The sequence below is a fragment of the Passer montanus genome, unplaced genomic scaffold (genome assembly GCF_014805655.1).
Source record: "Passer montanus isolate IOZ18808 unplaced genomic scaffold, ASM1480565v1 scaffold10, whole genome shotgun sequence".
NCBI classification, from domain to species: domain Eukaryota; kingdom Metazoa; phylum Chordata; class Aves; order Passeriformes; family Passeridae; genus Passer; species Passer montanus.
In genome coordinates, this window is record NW_024356505.1 from 31,323,811 (window position 1) to 31,340,537 (window position 16,727).

A 16,727-nucleotide genomic window follows, 5' to 3' on the forward strand; every position below is an offset into this window, starting at 1 on the left:
GCACCGCCGCCCGCGCGCGGCTCCGCCTCCCGTCGCGGCCGCTGGCGCTGGGAGGCCCCACAGACGCCATTTCCTCGGCGTCCCCGCGGCGGCGCGGCTGCATCAGCGCTGACGTGAGACCGACGTGCGGCTCCGCCCGGCCCGGTCCCCCCCACCCCCTGTGACGGGGGCAGCACGTACAGGGCGGCGGGTGAGTGCGGGAGGGGGCGGGGACACGTGTGCGCGCAGCCCGACCCCCCGCGGGCCGGGAGCGGGGCAGCGCGGAGGGCAGCGGGCGGCGCGGCGGGCAGGGCAGGCGGGGCAGAGCGCCCCGGACGGCCCGTTTGGGGTCTCGGCGGGGCTGCCCCGGCCGAGCGGAGCGGCGGTGCCCGGTGGCGTTTGCCCCTCAGTCCGTTACTCCCGGTTATAACCTTGCCCACAGGGCTTTCGGAGCTGGGTCAGAACAAGTGGGGAGGGATCACAGTGGGCTTCGTGAGTCCGAAGTCTTGCTTAAAACTTTTGTCTTCATCCCCCACTGCTACGACAGCATCATTTTTGGTGCTGAGTGCAGCCGCGTGTTAAGGGATGCCACGGGGGCTGATGGTGATTGATCCTCTGGCCTGCCCCGGGACTGGCTGGGTCCCTCTGAAGGGCCGCGTGTCCGCTCACAGCCGCTGCAGTGTCTGCACGGTTGGGGCGGCAGGTGCCGGGTGGCCAGGTAGCATTGCCTGTGCTCAGAGTAATGGTATGTTGGGGTTATAAGAGTTTGGGATTTAGTTGAGGTGTTCAGAGAAGAAAATAGGGAAATAAGAGTGTAGGAGACACAAGAACCTTAGTGGTGAAGCTTCTGGTGGTACTGAAAACTGAAGTTTGCACTGTCAGAATCGTGTCTGTTGTACTGTTGCACATTTTACTTGGCTGAATTCTGCCATCCCCTTATCAGCTGGTGTCCTTCATGCCACCAGGGTGGTAAAACAGTTATTACAGAGCTGATACAAAACACAGTGTCTGAAACAAGTGTATTCTGAGAGTTTCCACACTCACTGTCGGGTCATCAATAAATGCTAAACAGGTGTTTGTAAATTCACATTCTTGCTTTCTGGTACTCGCCTGTGAATAGAAACCTTCAAAGAGATTTGGAGCAAGGGCTGAAACATATTTTTTAGCCCCTTATGATTGATTTTCTTTATATCAAACTACATTTGTAAGCAGTCCCCTGATGTATAAAGGATGGTTGAAATAAAAAAGTTGGTTTTAAAAATGGCTCTGGGTATTTATTTAGGCAGTCACACACTTCCAGTTATACAAAATACTATAGCAGTCTGCTTTCACAGTGTAATTTCATCAATAGACATTAAATATTATGTTGATATGCAGTGATGTAAAATAAACAGCAGTACTGGGAGGAGTGAAATGATTTCTTGTGCTCTTTATTGCAAAAGAACATGTCTTGTTAGGGATGCTATCCTTCGTCTCTTACCTATGGGCAAAAATATAAAGAATTAAGACCTTTAGCTGTAAATTGCTTTGAATTTTCTAGGAAAGATTTTCTGTTTTCCTCAAGCTAATTCCATCTGTCAGATTTCTCCTGTCAGGGGTGGTTCATCTGATTGCAGTTGAAGAAGCTTTTGATGTGTACTGTATGCATAATCTTAATCAGTGTTTATCTGCTACTGATCACTGACCTGCTGTCCATTAGTCTCAGTGACTCCAGTAAACATGTGCTTATATATATTGAAATGGTCAAGTTTGAAAACAGTTAAACTTCCTGCCAGATCCTGAACATGTCTTTGCAGTGTTGTAGGAAGAAGCACGTATCTTTGCTTCGTTATGGAAAACCATTCTTGTCCCCTTTTTATGTGTGTACAGAGGTGTTACATGTTTATCAATTTAAACATCCAAACTAGTATTTAAAATTATTGTTCAGTCTTTGTGAGTAACTAAGATAAAAATGTATTAACTAAGTAACTAAGAAAAAGATGTATTAATAATGAGTATAAGACTAAAACTTGTATATAATTAGTAATACAATGAAGAAAAACATAATGTAATTTTAAACACGACCCAAGGCCACTTACTTTAAACTATTTGCTTAGTATTCCTTTCAAAATAGAAGGAAGGTTATGTAAACTTTGATGTGTACTGCTACTGATAGACTTTTGTAAAGATTTTAAGGGCTTGGTGGAAAATTCTGTTTTTCTTTCTTGGAAACTTAATAGCAATGAATATGTTACAATTTGCTTGCAATGCAGGCTGATTGAGTGTGATGTGTGTGGAAACTGTTTTCTGAATTGGATTAGTAACAGTTTCATTCCACAGTCTGTATTGCTGATGTTTTAGAAAAAGTTTAGTTATAGTATTGCTCAGTATTTTTTCTTTGTATGTATTAAAAAGTTTGATGTGTTCATGTTGACCTGATGTGTAGTACAGGAAATAAAACCCCTGTACAATTCAGGTTATAAAAGTGCTCTGAAGACAGTGACAGCCTAGTCTGAAATTCAGGAGTTCCTTGGCGTGCCTGGTTTGCTCTGTGTACGAGCCCACATGAGCTGGCACCGCTCAGTGTGACTGTGCCACCTCTGACCCTGTGGGCTCAAGTGACTGCTGCTGACCTGCTCCTGCCTGCCCCTGATCCCATGGTTGTGTCTGTCAGTCCTAATCTTGTAACCTGTCTGAATCGTGATACTAATGTGCTAGTTTGTCTTAAGTCATCGTTCTCACTGAAGTTTCATGCCAAGGTAGCTCATGTATCTTTTAAAATTACTCATATACTTCATTATTTTTGTTTTGTTGTTTGTTTTTTTTTTAGGCTGTGATTGGATCTTTATATTTGGATATTGTTTTAAGTCAAGTCACTATTTGGTCACAGAGGTTGTCAAAAAGAAGCAGGTTTGAGCTTATCTAGGAAAAGTATTTTGCTATGTTTCAGAGTAGTGATTGCATTTTATGGAAGTCAAATTTTCAGACTTTACTCCACCCTGCTAAATATTCCAATTAAGTAATCATCTATATTGAGAGTCAGAATATACACAATTATAGATGGAAAATCTATAGAAATTCTGGAGTTTTCCAAGTATATCATAAATCTTAATTATGTTTGTCACTCCACTGACATGTGTCGTTCTTGCTGTTGTTTTTCTAATTAAAGATAAATAATCAAAAATACACCCCTTTCTCTGCACTGCATTTTGCAAAACATGAAAAATAACTTTGTTAGATTTTTTGCTGCACTAATGTTTTTTTGTAGCTTTTTGCTAACTTAGTGCAGCACTACAAATGAAAGGTCTTGGGGAGAAAAATCCTGATAAAGTAGTAGAAGTAAATACATTTTTATACTGTTCTGCAATCAGTGAGAAATTAAGCTAAAAATCAGGAACTAAATTTTTTCCAAGGTGAAAAATGATAATTTTTGGGTAAAATTTCTATGAAATGCCTTCAGTGGGAATAAAAGTACTTTGGGTTTTATGTTGTTTGTTTTTAGTATTTTATGGTTTTTTTCAACAGTAGGTTTTCTGTGACAGATGGCTCTGGATACAAAAATACTTCAGGGCCTTCATAAAGTGAATTAATTCTGACTATATTCCCATCTTTAGGAAGAGATTACAATGAATATGTTGCCAGTACCTGGGTATTATTTATTCTTATGTGTGTGAGCTGTTTACAAGAACTACATAGACCTTTCATATTTGAGACTTTATGGGTGACTCTAGTTTACAAAGGATGAACTTTTTTCCCCTACTTTATTATTATACTGCACATGTATATAACTAGAATATTTTAATTAGGTAACATCCTCTATAGAAAATTATGGTGAAAAGCTTGGTGAAAACATTTTCCCCAGAGCTGTTAGACTTTGGTGAATTTCAGTAGATATTTAATGAACTTGTATCTAAACAAAAAGGTAATTAGTGGTAACTACAAGAGAAAAATGTAGAAAGATTTTAGGTGTAAAATAGCTTCCTGTGATTCTAATCTGAATTGATACTGCCATAGGGTATGTAAGTTCTCTGAGCAGAAATACTCAGGTTAACCTATAAAATGTTGAATTGTTTTGCATCTTTGCTACCATAAGCTATAGTACTGTTAAGTCTGGTCAATAGAGTACCATTCGAGACATATAAGCTAGAAATATGCTTTGACTGGGTATCTTTCCATATTTCCATGCCTTTATTTTGGGCAAATTTTGATTAAAAAAAAACTAATAAAAACTATTCTTTTCAAAGATTGTGGAATGTTCTGTAAAATACTGCCACAAAAGGAGTTTGGTTTACATTTAATTTGATTGAATGTAATTAACTTATAAGAGGGTCTTAATTCCAAAGCCTCAGAGTCAGGTGGGTAGCAGCCCTTGCCTGCCTCTTGCATTTCTCAGTCTAAGTCCTGAGAAGAAGCCAAAGAAACTCTCAGCCAGTTAAAATAATTGAACTTTGGCCTCAGTCAGGCTTGCCATCCCCTAGTTACAGAAACTGAACCTGGGGAACCGAGATTTGCTGCCTCTTACATCTCTCAGCTAATTCATGTCTTCCTTCTGAGGCTGTCGGTGGTTGTGTAAGTCGGGTGTAGGTGGGAGCGTGCCTGCAGGGCGCCCTGCCTGCCTCTACCTGACCCTATCCCGTGTCTGTTCTGTTTGTAAACTGACCTGTTGCCATGGCAATGTTTGACATCACCTGTTCAATGTTGCACCTTCAGTGCAGGGTTTGGTAGGAGAGAAAGGGAGCCGAAGAGATCCAAGCTCTTGTTTTAAAACTCACACCTTCCATTATGACTAAGTGTGCCAAGAAATATCGAAAAGGAGCTGTCAGGTAATTGCATTTTTATATAGCAGATATGTAGCAGATTGGGAAGTTTTCTCTATGAAGTTTAGTCTTAGTTTAAATTGAGGGTCAGCAAGTTCTTAGTTTTCAATGAAATGTATCCTACTTTTAAACCTGTAAAGTGAGAATTGTTGTGGCTCTTGAGCCATGAGTAGTTTACAGACAACTCAAGTGTAGATGCCAGCAGGGAATAGGCATCTTGGGAGGTTCAGCAGGGCTGTAGCAGCCCATAAGGCTGAAGGGACCTTCTGTGGGCAGCATAGCCAGCATCACATGGGACCCTGGGACTCTGCTTGTCCCTCCCTGAGAACCATCTCCAGAATTTCCCCTCCCTGCAGTTTTCCAAAATACTTGTTTTAGAGCTCCTGGCTATATCAGTGAATATTTTAGTACAGGGGATGAAGAAAGGACTTCATTTTGACAGAAACATATTTATTTTCTGTCTGCTCCAAATATAAAATAGTTGGGAATTACTCTCCCTAGCTGCCTGATACACCTCCCTCTACTGAGGTATTTAATGTGTGTGTACTTACTTTTAGACTGATGACCATGGAAATGGTTGAACAGGATGACAATGCAGTGGATTCTCTGACAGAGAGAAGTGCTGGTCACCTTCAGAATCAGCCAGGCCAGAATCAGATTTCTTCAGGATCTGAGGTAAGTTGAAATGTGGAAAGATGAAAAGAATCAATGAAGTGATATTCAGAGCTGCTATGATTTTTAAACGATCAATTTTTATGGTATTCTCATGTTTTATAAGTCTTGGTATTAAATAGGAAAAATATAGCAAAGGTGTACTGGAAAATATGGCTTCAGTAGTTAACAAAGGACTAATATAACATCAGATTTGTTAAAAGCCCTTTAAGAGAAGAGTGATCAGTAGACCAAGGTGTTTTTTCCTTTCACTTTCACAAGGTGATTGTTATAGAGATGGGATACAGTCTTAAAGAATTCAGGGGGCTACAAGATCAAACATATCTAAACCATTTGTGTATCTTGAAGATGTGTTGTATAACAAAAATGGAAACATGAATAAAAATAGCCATGGTTCTCTCCTAGTTCCAGTTTTTGTATGTGATTTAATTGCAAGTACATTTTTAATGTGTGCTTGTTTTGTTTCATCCCTTTGTATCCAATGACAGTGTCTGGACTTCTAAAAGCATACTTCACATGTTTTCTATGGATTGTTGTTTGGTTGTTAATGGATAGAAGATTATATAGTAACAATTCTCAAACATTAAAAAATGTACCGTTATATTCAGCATTTGAGAGAAATAGTGTTCCTGACAGTACTGAGATTTATAGCTTCAGAAAAGTATATGGACCACTAAAAAGGATCTTCAAAAGCTCTTTGTTAAATAAGAAAACTGATTTTAAAACATGTCTTACCAAATTTTTCCATCATTGGAAGTTTGAAGTTATTTGCTAAGATTTGATTCCATGTATTTGTTCTGTTAGATACTTGATTTACGTTATAGATACATTTTAAAAACTGAAAACAGCTGCTCTTTTTGTTAGATCTTCAGACACAAAGTAGACTGCAAGATATTTATCAACCTTTGTTTGTTGGTTTTGATGCATGCAGCACTGGGAATATTGCTTGTTCAGTTTTTCTTTTTTTGTTTAAGAATTTTATTTCGTTTGCTCTGTTGATGTCATCCCCTCATTTCATTCAGTTTTTTCTTTTTTTCTTTTAAGAATTTATTTTGTTTGCTCTGTTGATGTCATCCCCTCATTTCTTCAAATTTTCATAGGATGATTGATGTGTAAAATATATTGGCTTGTGCAGTAGTTTCTGGAGAAGACATCTGTGAATTCTGTCACTTGGGATTTTTAATGTTGGTTTTAATGTTGATTCAGAGACGAAGGTGTCCCTAACACTGCAGGAGAGTTTTTGCACTCCTGTATTGTGCCATGTATAACACCTTTTGTGTTTGTCTGCATTTAATACTTGAGTACTGTGTGTGAATGTTCAGCTGTATGGGGTATGGGTCTCATACCTTCTGGTTAAAATGAGTAACTCTGAAGTATTGATGGATCTCCTTCAATTAACACTGAACCAAAACTTGTATCTCAGTTTGAGGGCTGCATGTAACAGTCTGGAGTGGAGTCCTGGTTCTGGTCAGATGGCTCAGAGAGCTGTCCTGGAGCTGTTGGAGCTGCCATCCCTCTCCTGGGCTCCCATACAAGCAGGGGTGGAGCTGCCATCCCTCTCCTGGGCTCCCATACAAGCAGGGTTGGAGCTGCTGTCCCTCTCCTGGGCTCCCAGACAAGCAGGGTTGGAGCTGCTGTCCCTCTCCTGGGCTCCCAGACAAGCAGGATTGGAGCTGCTGTCCCTCTCCAAGGGCTCCGGGCCTGTGTCCATCTCCTCAGCCGCCGGCTCCTGGGCCTGCAGCCCCCACACACCCTCAGTGCCTTCAGGCAGCTCTGCCACAGCATTTGTTGTGGTGGAACTGCCCAGGCAGAGCACTCCCTGCTGCCAGGCCTTTGAGACGCTCCTTTGGCTTAAGATGAGCAGGATTTTCGTAGCCTGTGTGCCTACCTGGCTGGCTTGGAAGGTGAGGCATTTTATCATGGAGAGTTGGGCCTGGGTGTTGAGAGGTTAAAGCTCGCTGGAGGCCCCTGTATGGGACATGTGACTGGTTTTGTGGTAGTCCAGATGGGAAGTTTAGTTTGTGTGTTTCTGAGGAATTTGTGGCTATGCCTGTGTATTTTGACTATTACAGAGAATCACAGATCCCTTCTTTCTCTTTGGCCTGTGGAGGAGTGCAGTTCAGGGAGGTCAACTACTACAAGTGACTGAAGCATTTTGTGCCAACTTCCACTCCTCTCTCCTAATAATTTTGTTGCAAATATGCAGAAATAGTATAAAAGAATGACTTGATTCTTACTGGGAGCAAAAATGCCTGGTCCCTGAAACTGAGGAACCTTTTCAAATATCTCTAAGGGAGTGGGGAGATGGAAGCTTTGTTTGTGTTTTTTCTAACAAAATATTTGTTCAGCGTTGGTTTTGGTCAGTCAGAAGTAAAACATTTTAATGCACTGTCTTTTAATTTGTGGTTTTCTGTGTATTATCAAATAATTGTAGAAGGGTCAAGCTTGGGAGGAACCTTTTAAGATTGTCTAGTCTGACCTGCCTGTGCAAGCAGTGTCAGGAGAACTGTGTCTGCCTGGGATGTAAATATCTCCAAGGATGGAGTCTCTAGAACCTCTCTGGGCATCTGTACCAACAGGTGACTGCCCTTCCAGTAAAACAGGTGGAGTTTTTATGTTCAGATGGAATGTAATGGTTTTTAATGTGCTTGATATTTAATTGAATTATGACTTTGGCCAGGGAGTGACTAGAAATATGCTGAGGGATACAATTACATAGGAGGTCGGCACTTTTCTTTTCCTTCTGCTTTGGAGGGCAGCTGACTTATTTTCCTCTCCTCTATAGGCTTTTAAAAGAAATACCTGCCATTTAGTTTTAAAAGGATGGACCAGGTACTTCACAGGGCAGGGATTGTTTTGTGCTGAAGCATTTTTAATGTCTCCCCTGTTGGGAGAGAGAGGAGACATTAAGAATGTGTGGGCTGGAGCACTATGGTGTGATGGGATGACCTCCAGTGCTAAGAAGGACCTATTATACATTATTTGTAGAGGAAAAAATAGTGTTTGCATTTTTTTTCTTAGCTTGTATCATAGATAATTCTGTATTCTCCTGCAATTTTTTGCTGCTGAAAGTAAAATTACTTTTTCTACTAAAGCAAAAATGAGTAAATTTGAAACTAGCAAAGGACAAACCATTTTGTCCATTAAATTACTATTTTTTAAAATAAAATGTCCTACTATAGAATCAGTTCGTAGTTGCATTTCTTGCATCTGTCACTGTTAGCCAGTTGATTAATTGACATGATAATGTTTTTGTGATCCAGATGCCAGAATAAATAGGTAAGAAAGTAAAATAATTGGTGGATGTTTTTAGAAGCTGTTGGAGATGTGCCGAACACCTGTGCAAAAACTTGATGTCTTTGAGGGAGGAGCAGAGATGTGAGATGGAAAATTTCTCAACCTGTTTTGAGATGTGCTCCATGGGTTGTCTCACATGCACAGATCATCTGTTGCTGTGTATAGAGCTACACTTCTAAAGAAGTTAACTTGTATTGGAATATTTTGATAGTGATGATAGTCAAACTTACATCTTGGAAGATTCAAATCTGCAATAGTATTCAAAGAGAAATTGGATGTTCCTTTTGCAAGATTTCTAGAAGCCATACTGCATTCTGTGTTGCTCTGTGCTCAGCTGCACTAAATATAACTGTAACAATGTAAGATCAATGTACTTTAGCCCTTCTCAGGTTTGATAAAAACACTTTCAGTTGTGTTTTCTTTTTTTCTTTAATCCTACAGCTTGATGGGCTCCTCTTTGATTCACTTTTTGTTAACCTTGTCGTGCTGTCTCTCAGTAGGGCTGTCTGCTGACCTTGTCGGAGATACCATCTGCTGACCTCTTGGTGCTGGCCCTGAGTTAGACATATGTCAGGATTTGCAATGTGAGAACTGCTGTCAGAGAGCGTAGGGAGACTTTCAGGGAGATTTTCAGAGCCTGGAGTGCATAGCTGTTGCAAGCTGTGACCGTTCAAGTTTAGCACTTCGGGGGCTTGTCCTTGTGGGCTCTTGATATGAAACTGTTAAATCTTACTCCCTAGAGATTGAGAGCTGTGGGAGTTTGCTAGGCTGTTGTAAGTAAAGGCTCTAAAACCAGCCTGCCAAATGCAAATGCTGGCCATTTAGCAAAGCTGATGTTAGAGGATTATAAACGTGCAGCTATGTCACCATTTTGTGCTTTCCTGAAGGGTATGGTGGCACCAAATGTCTGGAGTCAGCCTAACCTTGTTTTCCTTAAAAGTAGATGCTGCTGTTTTGGCAGAGGCTTTGGTCAAAACATCTGTCTCCAGCTTTTTCTCATAGAGGCTACTTGGTGCTCAAGTGGGACCAGTCCTTTGATCCTTTATTAGGTGAATCCAGTGTGCATTTGCCTTGACTTTTCCTTTTCCAGAATTGCTTTTCACTTTACTTCTAGAATCCTTGTAGTATTTAGAGTCTAAGCAGGGGCAGAAATGAGATGGGCCAGTGTCCTGAATTCTTCATTTGGCAATGCTGAAGGTATGAGGGGTTGAATGTGAAGGTAACCTCTGTAGTACTCAGCAGGGAAAGGATATCTGACATTCACAGGACATCCAGGATAACTGTTCAGATGGACCATGTATCTTGGAGTTAGATAAACAATGGGCAGCCTCTTTCTCTGCAAGAGTGTGTGCCTCAGTAGGAGGGTCATGCTTGCTGGCTACCTTTCTCTCCCCACATAGAAGAGGGAGCACTTTCATTTCCAAATACCTGAAATATGGGGCCATACTGCTATTATGGGTTGCGTGGTTGATATTTATTGAAGCTGTTGGACGTGACTATTGCATGGCTAGGAGCATAGAACCCATGGGATGTGTTAAGCTTCCCCTCAGCCTCTGTGTTCCTGAGTTGCCTCTGTAGATTGTTTTCAGTTGCTGTGTCAGACAGTCCTTGAAGTAATGATGTTAAAGGTAGCATTGCTCATCACTGATGTCAGAAAGAAATTTCTTTGCCAAGTCTGTTTCAGTCAGGATTTACACATGATAGCATGAAAATGTTCTAGTATTTCAGTTGATGCAGGAATATTCAGCTTCAAAACTGTAAAGGGAAAATCTGAATTAAAATTTCTAATCATAATTTCCAATATCTATAAAAGAGATGCAGAATATGAACCTTGAAAATTTTATAATAGTACCATCTCCTTTTCCCTTAGCACTTAAACCCCTTCATTTAATTTCATATCTGAATTAATGGGAACAAAACAATTTCTCCTTTAAACTTTAGTCCAAAAGAGTATTAGCTGAAAGAAGTTCTCTCTCTTTTTTTTTTTTTTTTTTTTTTTCCCTGTGGGGTTATACTGAATAAGGAGCTTTAAAATGAATGTAGTTTCTTAATCTCTAGTACTGGATTATTTCCTGATTATGTGTGACAGAGCCATTGTACACCAAAAAGAAACTTGTAAACTGCTCACCTTTTACTGTTTTGTGGCTGTACTCAGTTCTTTCTGACCCACTGAGTATTGTATCAAATGGCAATTCTCACAAAGATAGCAGTAAATGGAAAGGTTTGGTGAAATTGCCTTTATAATGTTTTGAAAAGTGAGCATGCTTTGTAAACATTTAGACTGTTCTGTGATTGCTGCTTGAAGCTTAGGTTTAGGACGTAAGCTTTGCCACAAAATAGATCATACTCTTTGAGACTTTCTGGAGCTTAATCTCAAATATCTATTTCTGATAAATTTCTTGTAATATTAATATTTGTTGAATAGGTTGGGAAGAAGGTTTGTATGTTTCCATGTTTCCCTGTTACTCTTTCATGCCATTTAAAGAATTATTTAAGGAAATAATTTCAAGGTTAAAAATGCCCTGAATTGTTCTGTTTTCTGAAAAGTGGTTCAGTTCCTACAACACTGAACAATTGCATAGTAAATGGTGACAAGATCCTGTCTTAGTTTCCTAGAAACATTATTTCTTCAAGGTAATTTGAACCAACATCAGGACTTTTTGATAGCAGTGCATCTTAATGGTAGTTAAAATGTTTTACTTCCTTCAAGAAGGGGATTATTTCCTACACAAGCAATGTCTTATGGATCAGGAATGAAAACTACTTTTATATTTGGATTTAAAAAAAACACCTCAGTGTAAATATGTAAAAAATTACAAAAGTTTCTTTAACTGTTTTTTTTGAATATTCGGCATTTTTCATGTTTTTCTTCTTACTCTCTCCTTGTTTTATGTTTACTGCTCATACCAGCTACCTTTGGAGCTGCGAACGAAGCTAAGAAGGGAATAATAACAGAATTTTATATTTGAGTCTGATTTTATTGTTGAATTGCAGAATATAGAAATAAGACTTTTCAGTGCAGTTTAATTGAAAAAACACAGCATTTCTTTTTATGATATGATTTATGTTGTCATTGTCTTCCTTTTCTGAGTTGAGAGATGTTTAATCACGTAATTTGAGACCAATCATAGTGTTTTCCCTTTGTGTCACTGCTTGTTTCTGTTAATAGATTTAACAGTGACAGAAATATTGAACTATTTCTTAGCCCATAGGTGCTGAGCTGTTTCTCAACCCATTCATCCTCAGGACTGAAGGTTGAGAGTCACAGGATGGGGAAAGCTGTTCTGTGGCTGTGCTAGGCTTAGAGAAGATTCAGCTGTTCTTTATTTTTGTCATTGTTTGAAGCACTGATACACTCCAGCTCTCTTTTTATTGATATATAAAATTATATATGTAACAAGAGTCTGCTAAACTAAATCAGTTTACAGATCCTTGTATGGCTTTATTTAACAGGGTGATTTTTCACTATCTGAAGAATTCTCATATCTCTTGTGACATCCATCTGAAAAGCATAACTTCTTACCTAATAAGCAAAACAAAACTAAAGCAGTTCTAAATTTTTTCTTCCTAAGAACATTCTGCCCTTTATGTTGTTGCAGTGACATTCCACTCCAGTGAATGTACATGGGTTTTGCTACATTTCTGGAGGTTCTTCCTAACTTTCATGCTGGCAACAACAGATCTGGTGTGCGATGGCTGAGGGTTGGGGGGTTTTTTTTGATTGAAAAGAAAATACAAAGTCTCTGGAGGGAAAAAACCCAAATCATTGCAGTTTGTTAGAGTACAGTTTTAAACTTTCCAGACCATTTGAAAAGGTACATGCCTTTGGTAGTTTTACCAGTAAAATAATGTATTTGTGTGTGTGTGTGATAATTATCTACATCTAAGCTATTTTAGATGTGTCAACAAAACCAGTCTGTTTTGGCTATCACTTCTAGAAGCATTTGCTGAAGTCTTAAGGCATCTTACTTACACATGATGATTGTAATTTTTGCAGGTTTCTGTAGCTGCTTCCAGTGCTGGAAGAGGATCTCCAGCTGTAACTCTAGTGCAGTTGCCTTCTGGTCAAACTGTTCATGTCCAGGGTGTCATTCAAGCCACACAGCCCTCAGTCATTCAGTCACCACACATGCAAGCTGTTCAGGTTAGCTTTTTTATTGTTACATTTTCATGAATATTTGGTACCTCATAATTCTTTTCCCAAGCCATCTTCAGTTTCTCTTCATTCTAACCACTGCTGCAAGATTTACTCAGATGGCACAGGAAACAGCAGGGGGAAAGGTGGCAAACTTCCAACCAGGAGCAGCTCTACAAGCATTGTGTAGCAATTCCTTAATGCTTCCTGTTTATCTTATAAGAAATTGTCTTGGAACTTGTGTCTGAACTTACGCAATAGCAAATTTGTGTCATAACATGGCCTTACTTCAGTGTATCCTGCAGTTATAAAATTCTGTTAAATTCTATTCACATAACGTTTCTAATGAGGCTATGAACTCATAAATTCTGAAGTATCTCCTATTTTATTATTGAAAAGGGTCTGGGCATAGTAGAAGTAAGTGTATTGTATCAAGTGGTTCCTTGTTTGTAACCCCTATCAGACCCTGTTAGAGCATCTTGTATTGCTTTTTGTGGCTGTGGACATGTAGATACCAAAAATATGGGCAGCCTCAAAACACACATTTGTGTGGCAAATGTTCATGTGTATAAAGTTACTGGAACTAGAAAACAGGGATTGGTACAAAACATGTAAGACTTTTCAGAGTTTTTAAAAATTAGAAAAGGCAAGAGAGAATGAACTTGCGTGTTTTGAAAATTGCTTGGTCTCCCATTGGTGTTTTTCTTGATGCAAGGAAGGCCTCTGCTCTAGTTTAATTAAAATCTGGGAAATGTCAGCTGAATTGCTTTTTGCAGATACAGTTGATATTTCTGGTAAGAGAGGTGATACACCTCTCCCTGTTAGGAGGGAAGGATTTTACCTGTGGCCAAGTTAAGGAAGAGCCATGTGTTGTCGGTCTTGAGAAGCCATCTTTAATGTTAGAGGCTTCTTGGTAACTTTCCAGTATAATAAACAAAAAGACATATATAAATAGGATTTATATTTGAGAAAAATAATAAAACCATGATCAGATAATGAATATTTTATTGTTGAGCAGTAGGTGTAGATGATGGCACCTCAAGGTTTTGAAATCCTAGATCACTATGGAAAGAGGTGCGGTAGGTGCCAATACTTGATCAAACTTGAAGTCAGAACAGAGTATTCAAGGTAAATACTTTTTTTTCATTGGAATTCTTTCTAACTGTAATTTTCCTGAGTAACCTGTATTCAATAAACGCATTAGTAATTCCCAGTTTCAGGGAAGTGTAGTCAGGACATGTGTGCAAAGATAGAGGACTTTTTTCAAAGCTCAGAAGGAGAAGTTTCTCAGGGATCTCTTGCCACCTGCTGTTGTGTCTTCTTAGGGGAGTGGAAGTCAACTATTTGTTGTATTGAGTGAACTCTGGCTGTCCACCCTTTCCCAAAGGAGTAGAAACAGGAAAGTTTTGTCCCAATTAATACTGACTAGTTAGTTCCAAGATTTTGCTTTGGTTTCATCTGGATAAGAAAGGCCTTGAAGATGCTGTAGAAGAATCCATTACAGAGGGTGTTCAGCCCTTCTGTGACCCTTTTCAGTACACTATCCTGCCACCTGGAATTTCCTTCAGATCATTTGGCTTTAATTTGCTACCTTGTCTCTGCCAGACAGTGGGGAACTTGGGAAATTATATCAGTTTAAAAAAGAAATAAAGAAGTATGCTGAAGGTTGGTGTTGAAGCTTGCATGACCTCTCCCTCAAACATCTGCCATTTTCAACTGGAAAGTGCTCAGAAGTTTTTCTCATAATGATGTTTTTTAGATGAAAAAATTCATTTATAGCATTCCTTATTGTTTTCTTAAATGTTGTTTTATTTGTAGGAAGATTTAAATTATTATTTGACTTATTGCTTGCTCCCCCCTGTAGTGTATCAGGTCTTGGAAAGACTTAACACGAGTTTGAAGTTAAATTTGTTCAAATGCAGATGAAGCTGAAATAGGTAAAGTTGAAATCTGAACGATGGCCAGGAAAAAATTACAATGGTTTGTTTGTTAACAGTATGGACATGGTTGTTTGCCATTAGAGTGATCTGAAGTGTTCATTTCTCTCTTTGTCATGATGAAAATTAAAGCTTTTGAAATTTCTTGCAGAAAATGTCCTCTTCCACATTGTGGTGGTTTGACACTGGCCAAATTCCAGGCCCCCATGAAAGTTGTTCTCTCACCCTCCCCTGCTACAGCTAGGTGGAGGAGAGAAAATTTAACAAAGGATTTCATGAGTTGAGATAAAGACCAGGAGAAAACACTCTGATGGCAAAACAGGCTCAACTTAAAGATGTAAAGTGAATTTATAACTGACAAAATCAGAGCAGGATAATGAGAAGTAAAACAAGCCTTTGAAGACACCTTTTTTCCTCCAGCCCCTCCCTCCTTCCCACTGACAGTGCAGGGAGACAAAGTGTGGGGGTTTTGGTCAGTGTGTCACCCAAGGCTTTCCTCTGCTGCACAGGGAGAGAAGTTGTTCCCCCGTGAGACTCCGGGGTCCTTCCCATGGGAGACAGTTCTCCATTAAGTTCTCCAGCATGGCTCCAATCTCTTGAGCAGCAGTCCTCCCAAAACTGCTGCATGTGAGTTCCTCCCAGGGGCAAACCATGCTCCCAAAACTGCTGTGGCATGGGTCGCTCTTCCACAAGGTGCAGTCCTCCAAGGACAGGCTGTTCCAACTTGGGAGCAAGACCTGTCTCTCCATGGGTTTACCACTGGACCACAGCCTCCTCCAGGCATCCACCTGCTCTGGTGTGGGCGCCTGTCCCACGGGCTGTGGGGGGATCTGTGCATCCCCCATGGATCCCCAGGGGCTGCAGGGGCACAGCTGCTTCACCGTGGTCTCACCATGGCCTGCAGAGGAATCTCGGCTCCAGCGTCTAGAGCACCTCCTCCTCCACTGACCTTGGTGTCACCATGTTGTTTCCCTCACATGTTCTCACCTTGTCCTCTTTTCTGGCTAGAATTGAAACTGTGCTCCCAATCTTTGATTTCTTCCTAAATGTGTTAACACAGAGGCGTTACCACCATCTCTAATTGGCCTGGGCTTGGCTGATGGTACATTCATCTGCAGAGCCATCAGGGATTGGCTTTACTGGACATCAGGGAAGCTTCTAGCAGCTTCACACAGAAGCCACCTCTGCGGCCGCTCTGCTACCAAAAACCATGTTGTGCAAAACCAGTACACACATTAAAATGCTTAAATCATCTTGTAATTTCCTTACCTTTTTCCTAAAGTATGACTGCTCCCACCTTCTTCAGCCATCTTCACAAACGAGGAGGTCTCTTGGTAGCTGTTAGGATAATGTGACAATTTAAAGACAATTGAGGTCTTGTTTTCAAGCTATCTGTCCTGGGACAAATAGATTATTTATTAACCCCCAGGACCCAGTAGAATGAAAATTCTGTTTTGAGTTAGCATGCCCAGGCTCTTACTTGGCTGGCAATACAATCTTACTTCTGAAGGATTATGCCAGAGGCTTGAAGGTTGATCCATGAGGAGATTGCTGAAGGCACATTGGGATGGAAATGTCTTTCAGGATTTCTTTCTGCTGCTCAGCAGTGGTGTCTCCTGCAAAAGGAAGAATACAAATTTCTTGAAGCACCTGTATCTCTGCAGTCAGCTCTGATGTCTGGTTTGGATCATCTGTACACATGCAGAAGTAATTCTCACCGCCTAGGTAGCAGATGTAGAGTTCTAATGATGTTTGTTGCATATTACCCAGCCAAATGAGGCTACATTAAATATTTTTACACAGAAGTGTAAAGTAATAAAGTTAACAAGTGAAGAGATAATTTTTTTCTGCAATAACCTGCAGTTCCTTCAAGGTGGTGTTCTAAAGGTTTGAGTTGAGCTGACCCAGGCC

The 16,727-nt window shown here is 40.2% G+C and overlaps 1 protein-coding gene across 6 annotated transcripts in view; it reads left to right on the top strand.

The window, feature by feature from the left end:
- The first annotated feature begins 8 nt into the window (after window positions 1-8).
- CREM (cAMP responsive element modulator) overlaps window positions 9-16,727 on the top strand; it is a 34,410-nt gene continuing 17,691 nt past the window's right edge. For 2 of the 6 annotated variants that reach the window (XM_039707856.1, XM_039707879.1), the window contains exons 1-3: window positions 4,765-4,781; window positions 5,333-5,450; window positions 12,742-12,888. In XM_039707856.1, the coding sequence (XP_039563790.1) occupies window positions 5,337-5,450; window positions 12,742-12,888 (261 nt within the window). In that variant the 5' untranslated portion in view covers window positions 4,765-4,781; window positions 5,333-5,336. Of the gene's footprint in view, window positions 191-4,763; window positions 4,782-5,332; window positions 5,451-12,741; window positions 12,889-16,727 lie in introns of those variants that run through there. The other 4 variants (XM_039707873.1, XM_039707864.1, XM_039707898.1 and 1 more) reach the window with 4 other exon arrangements.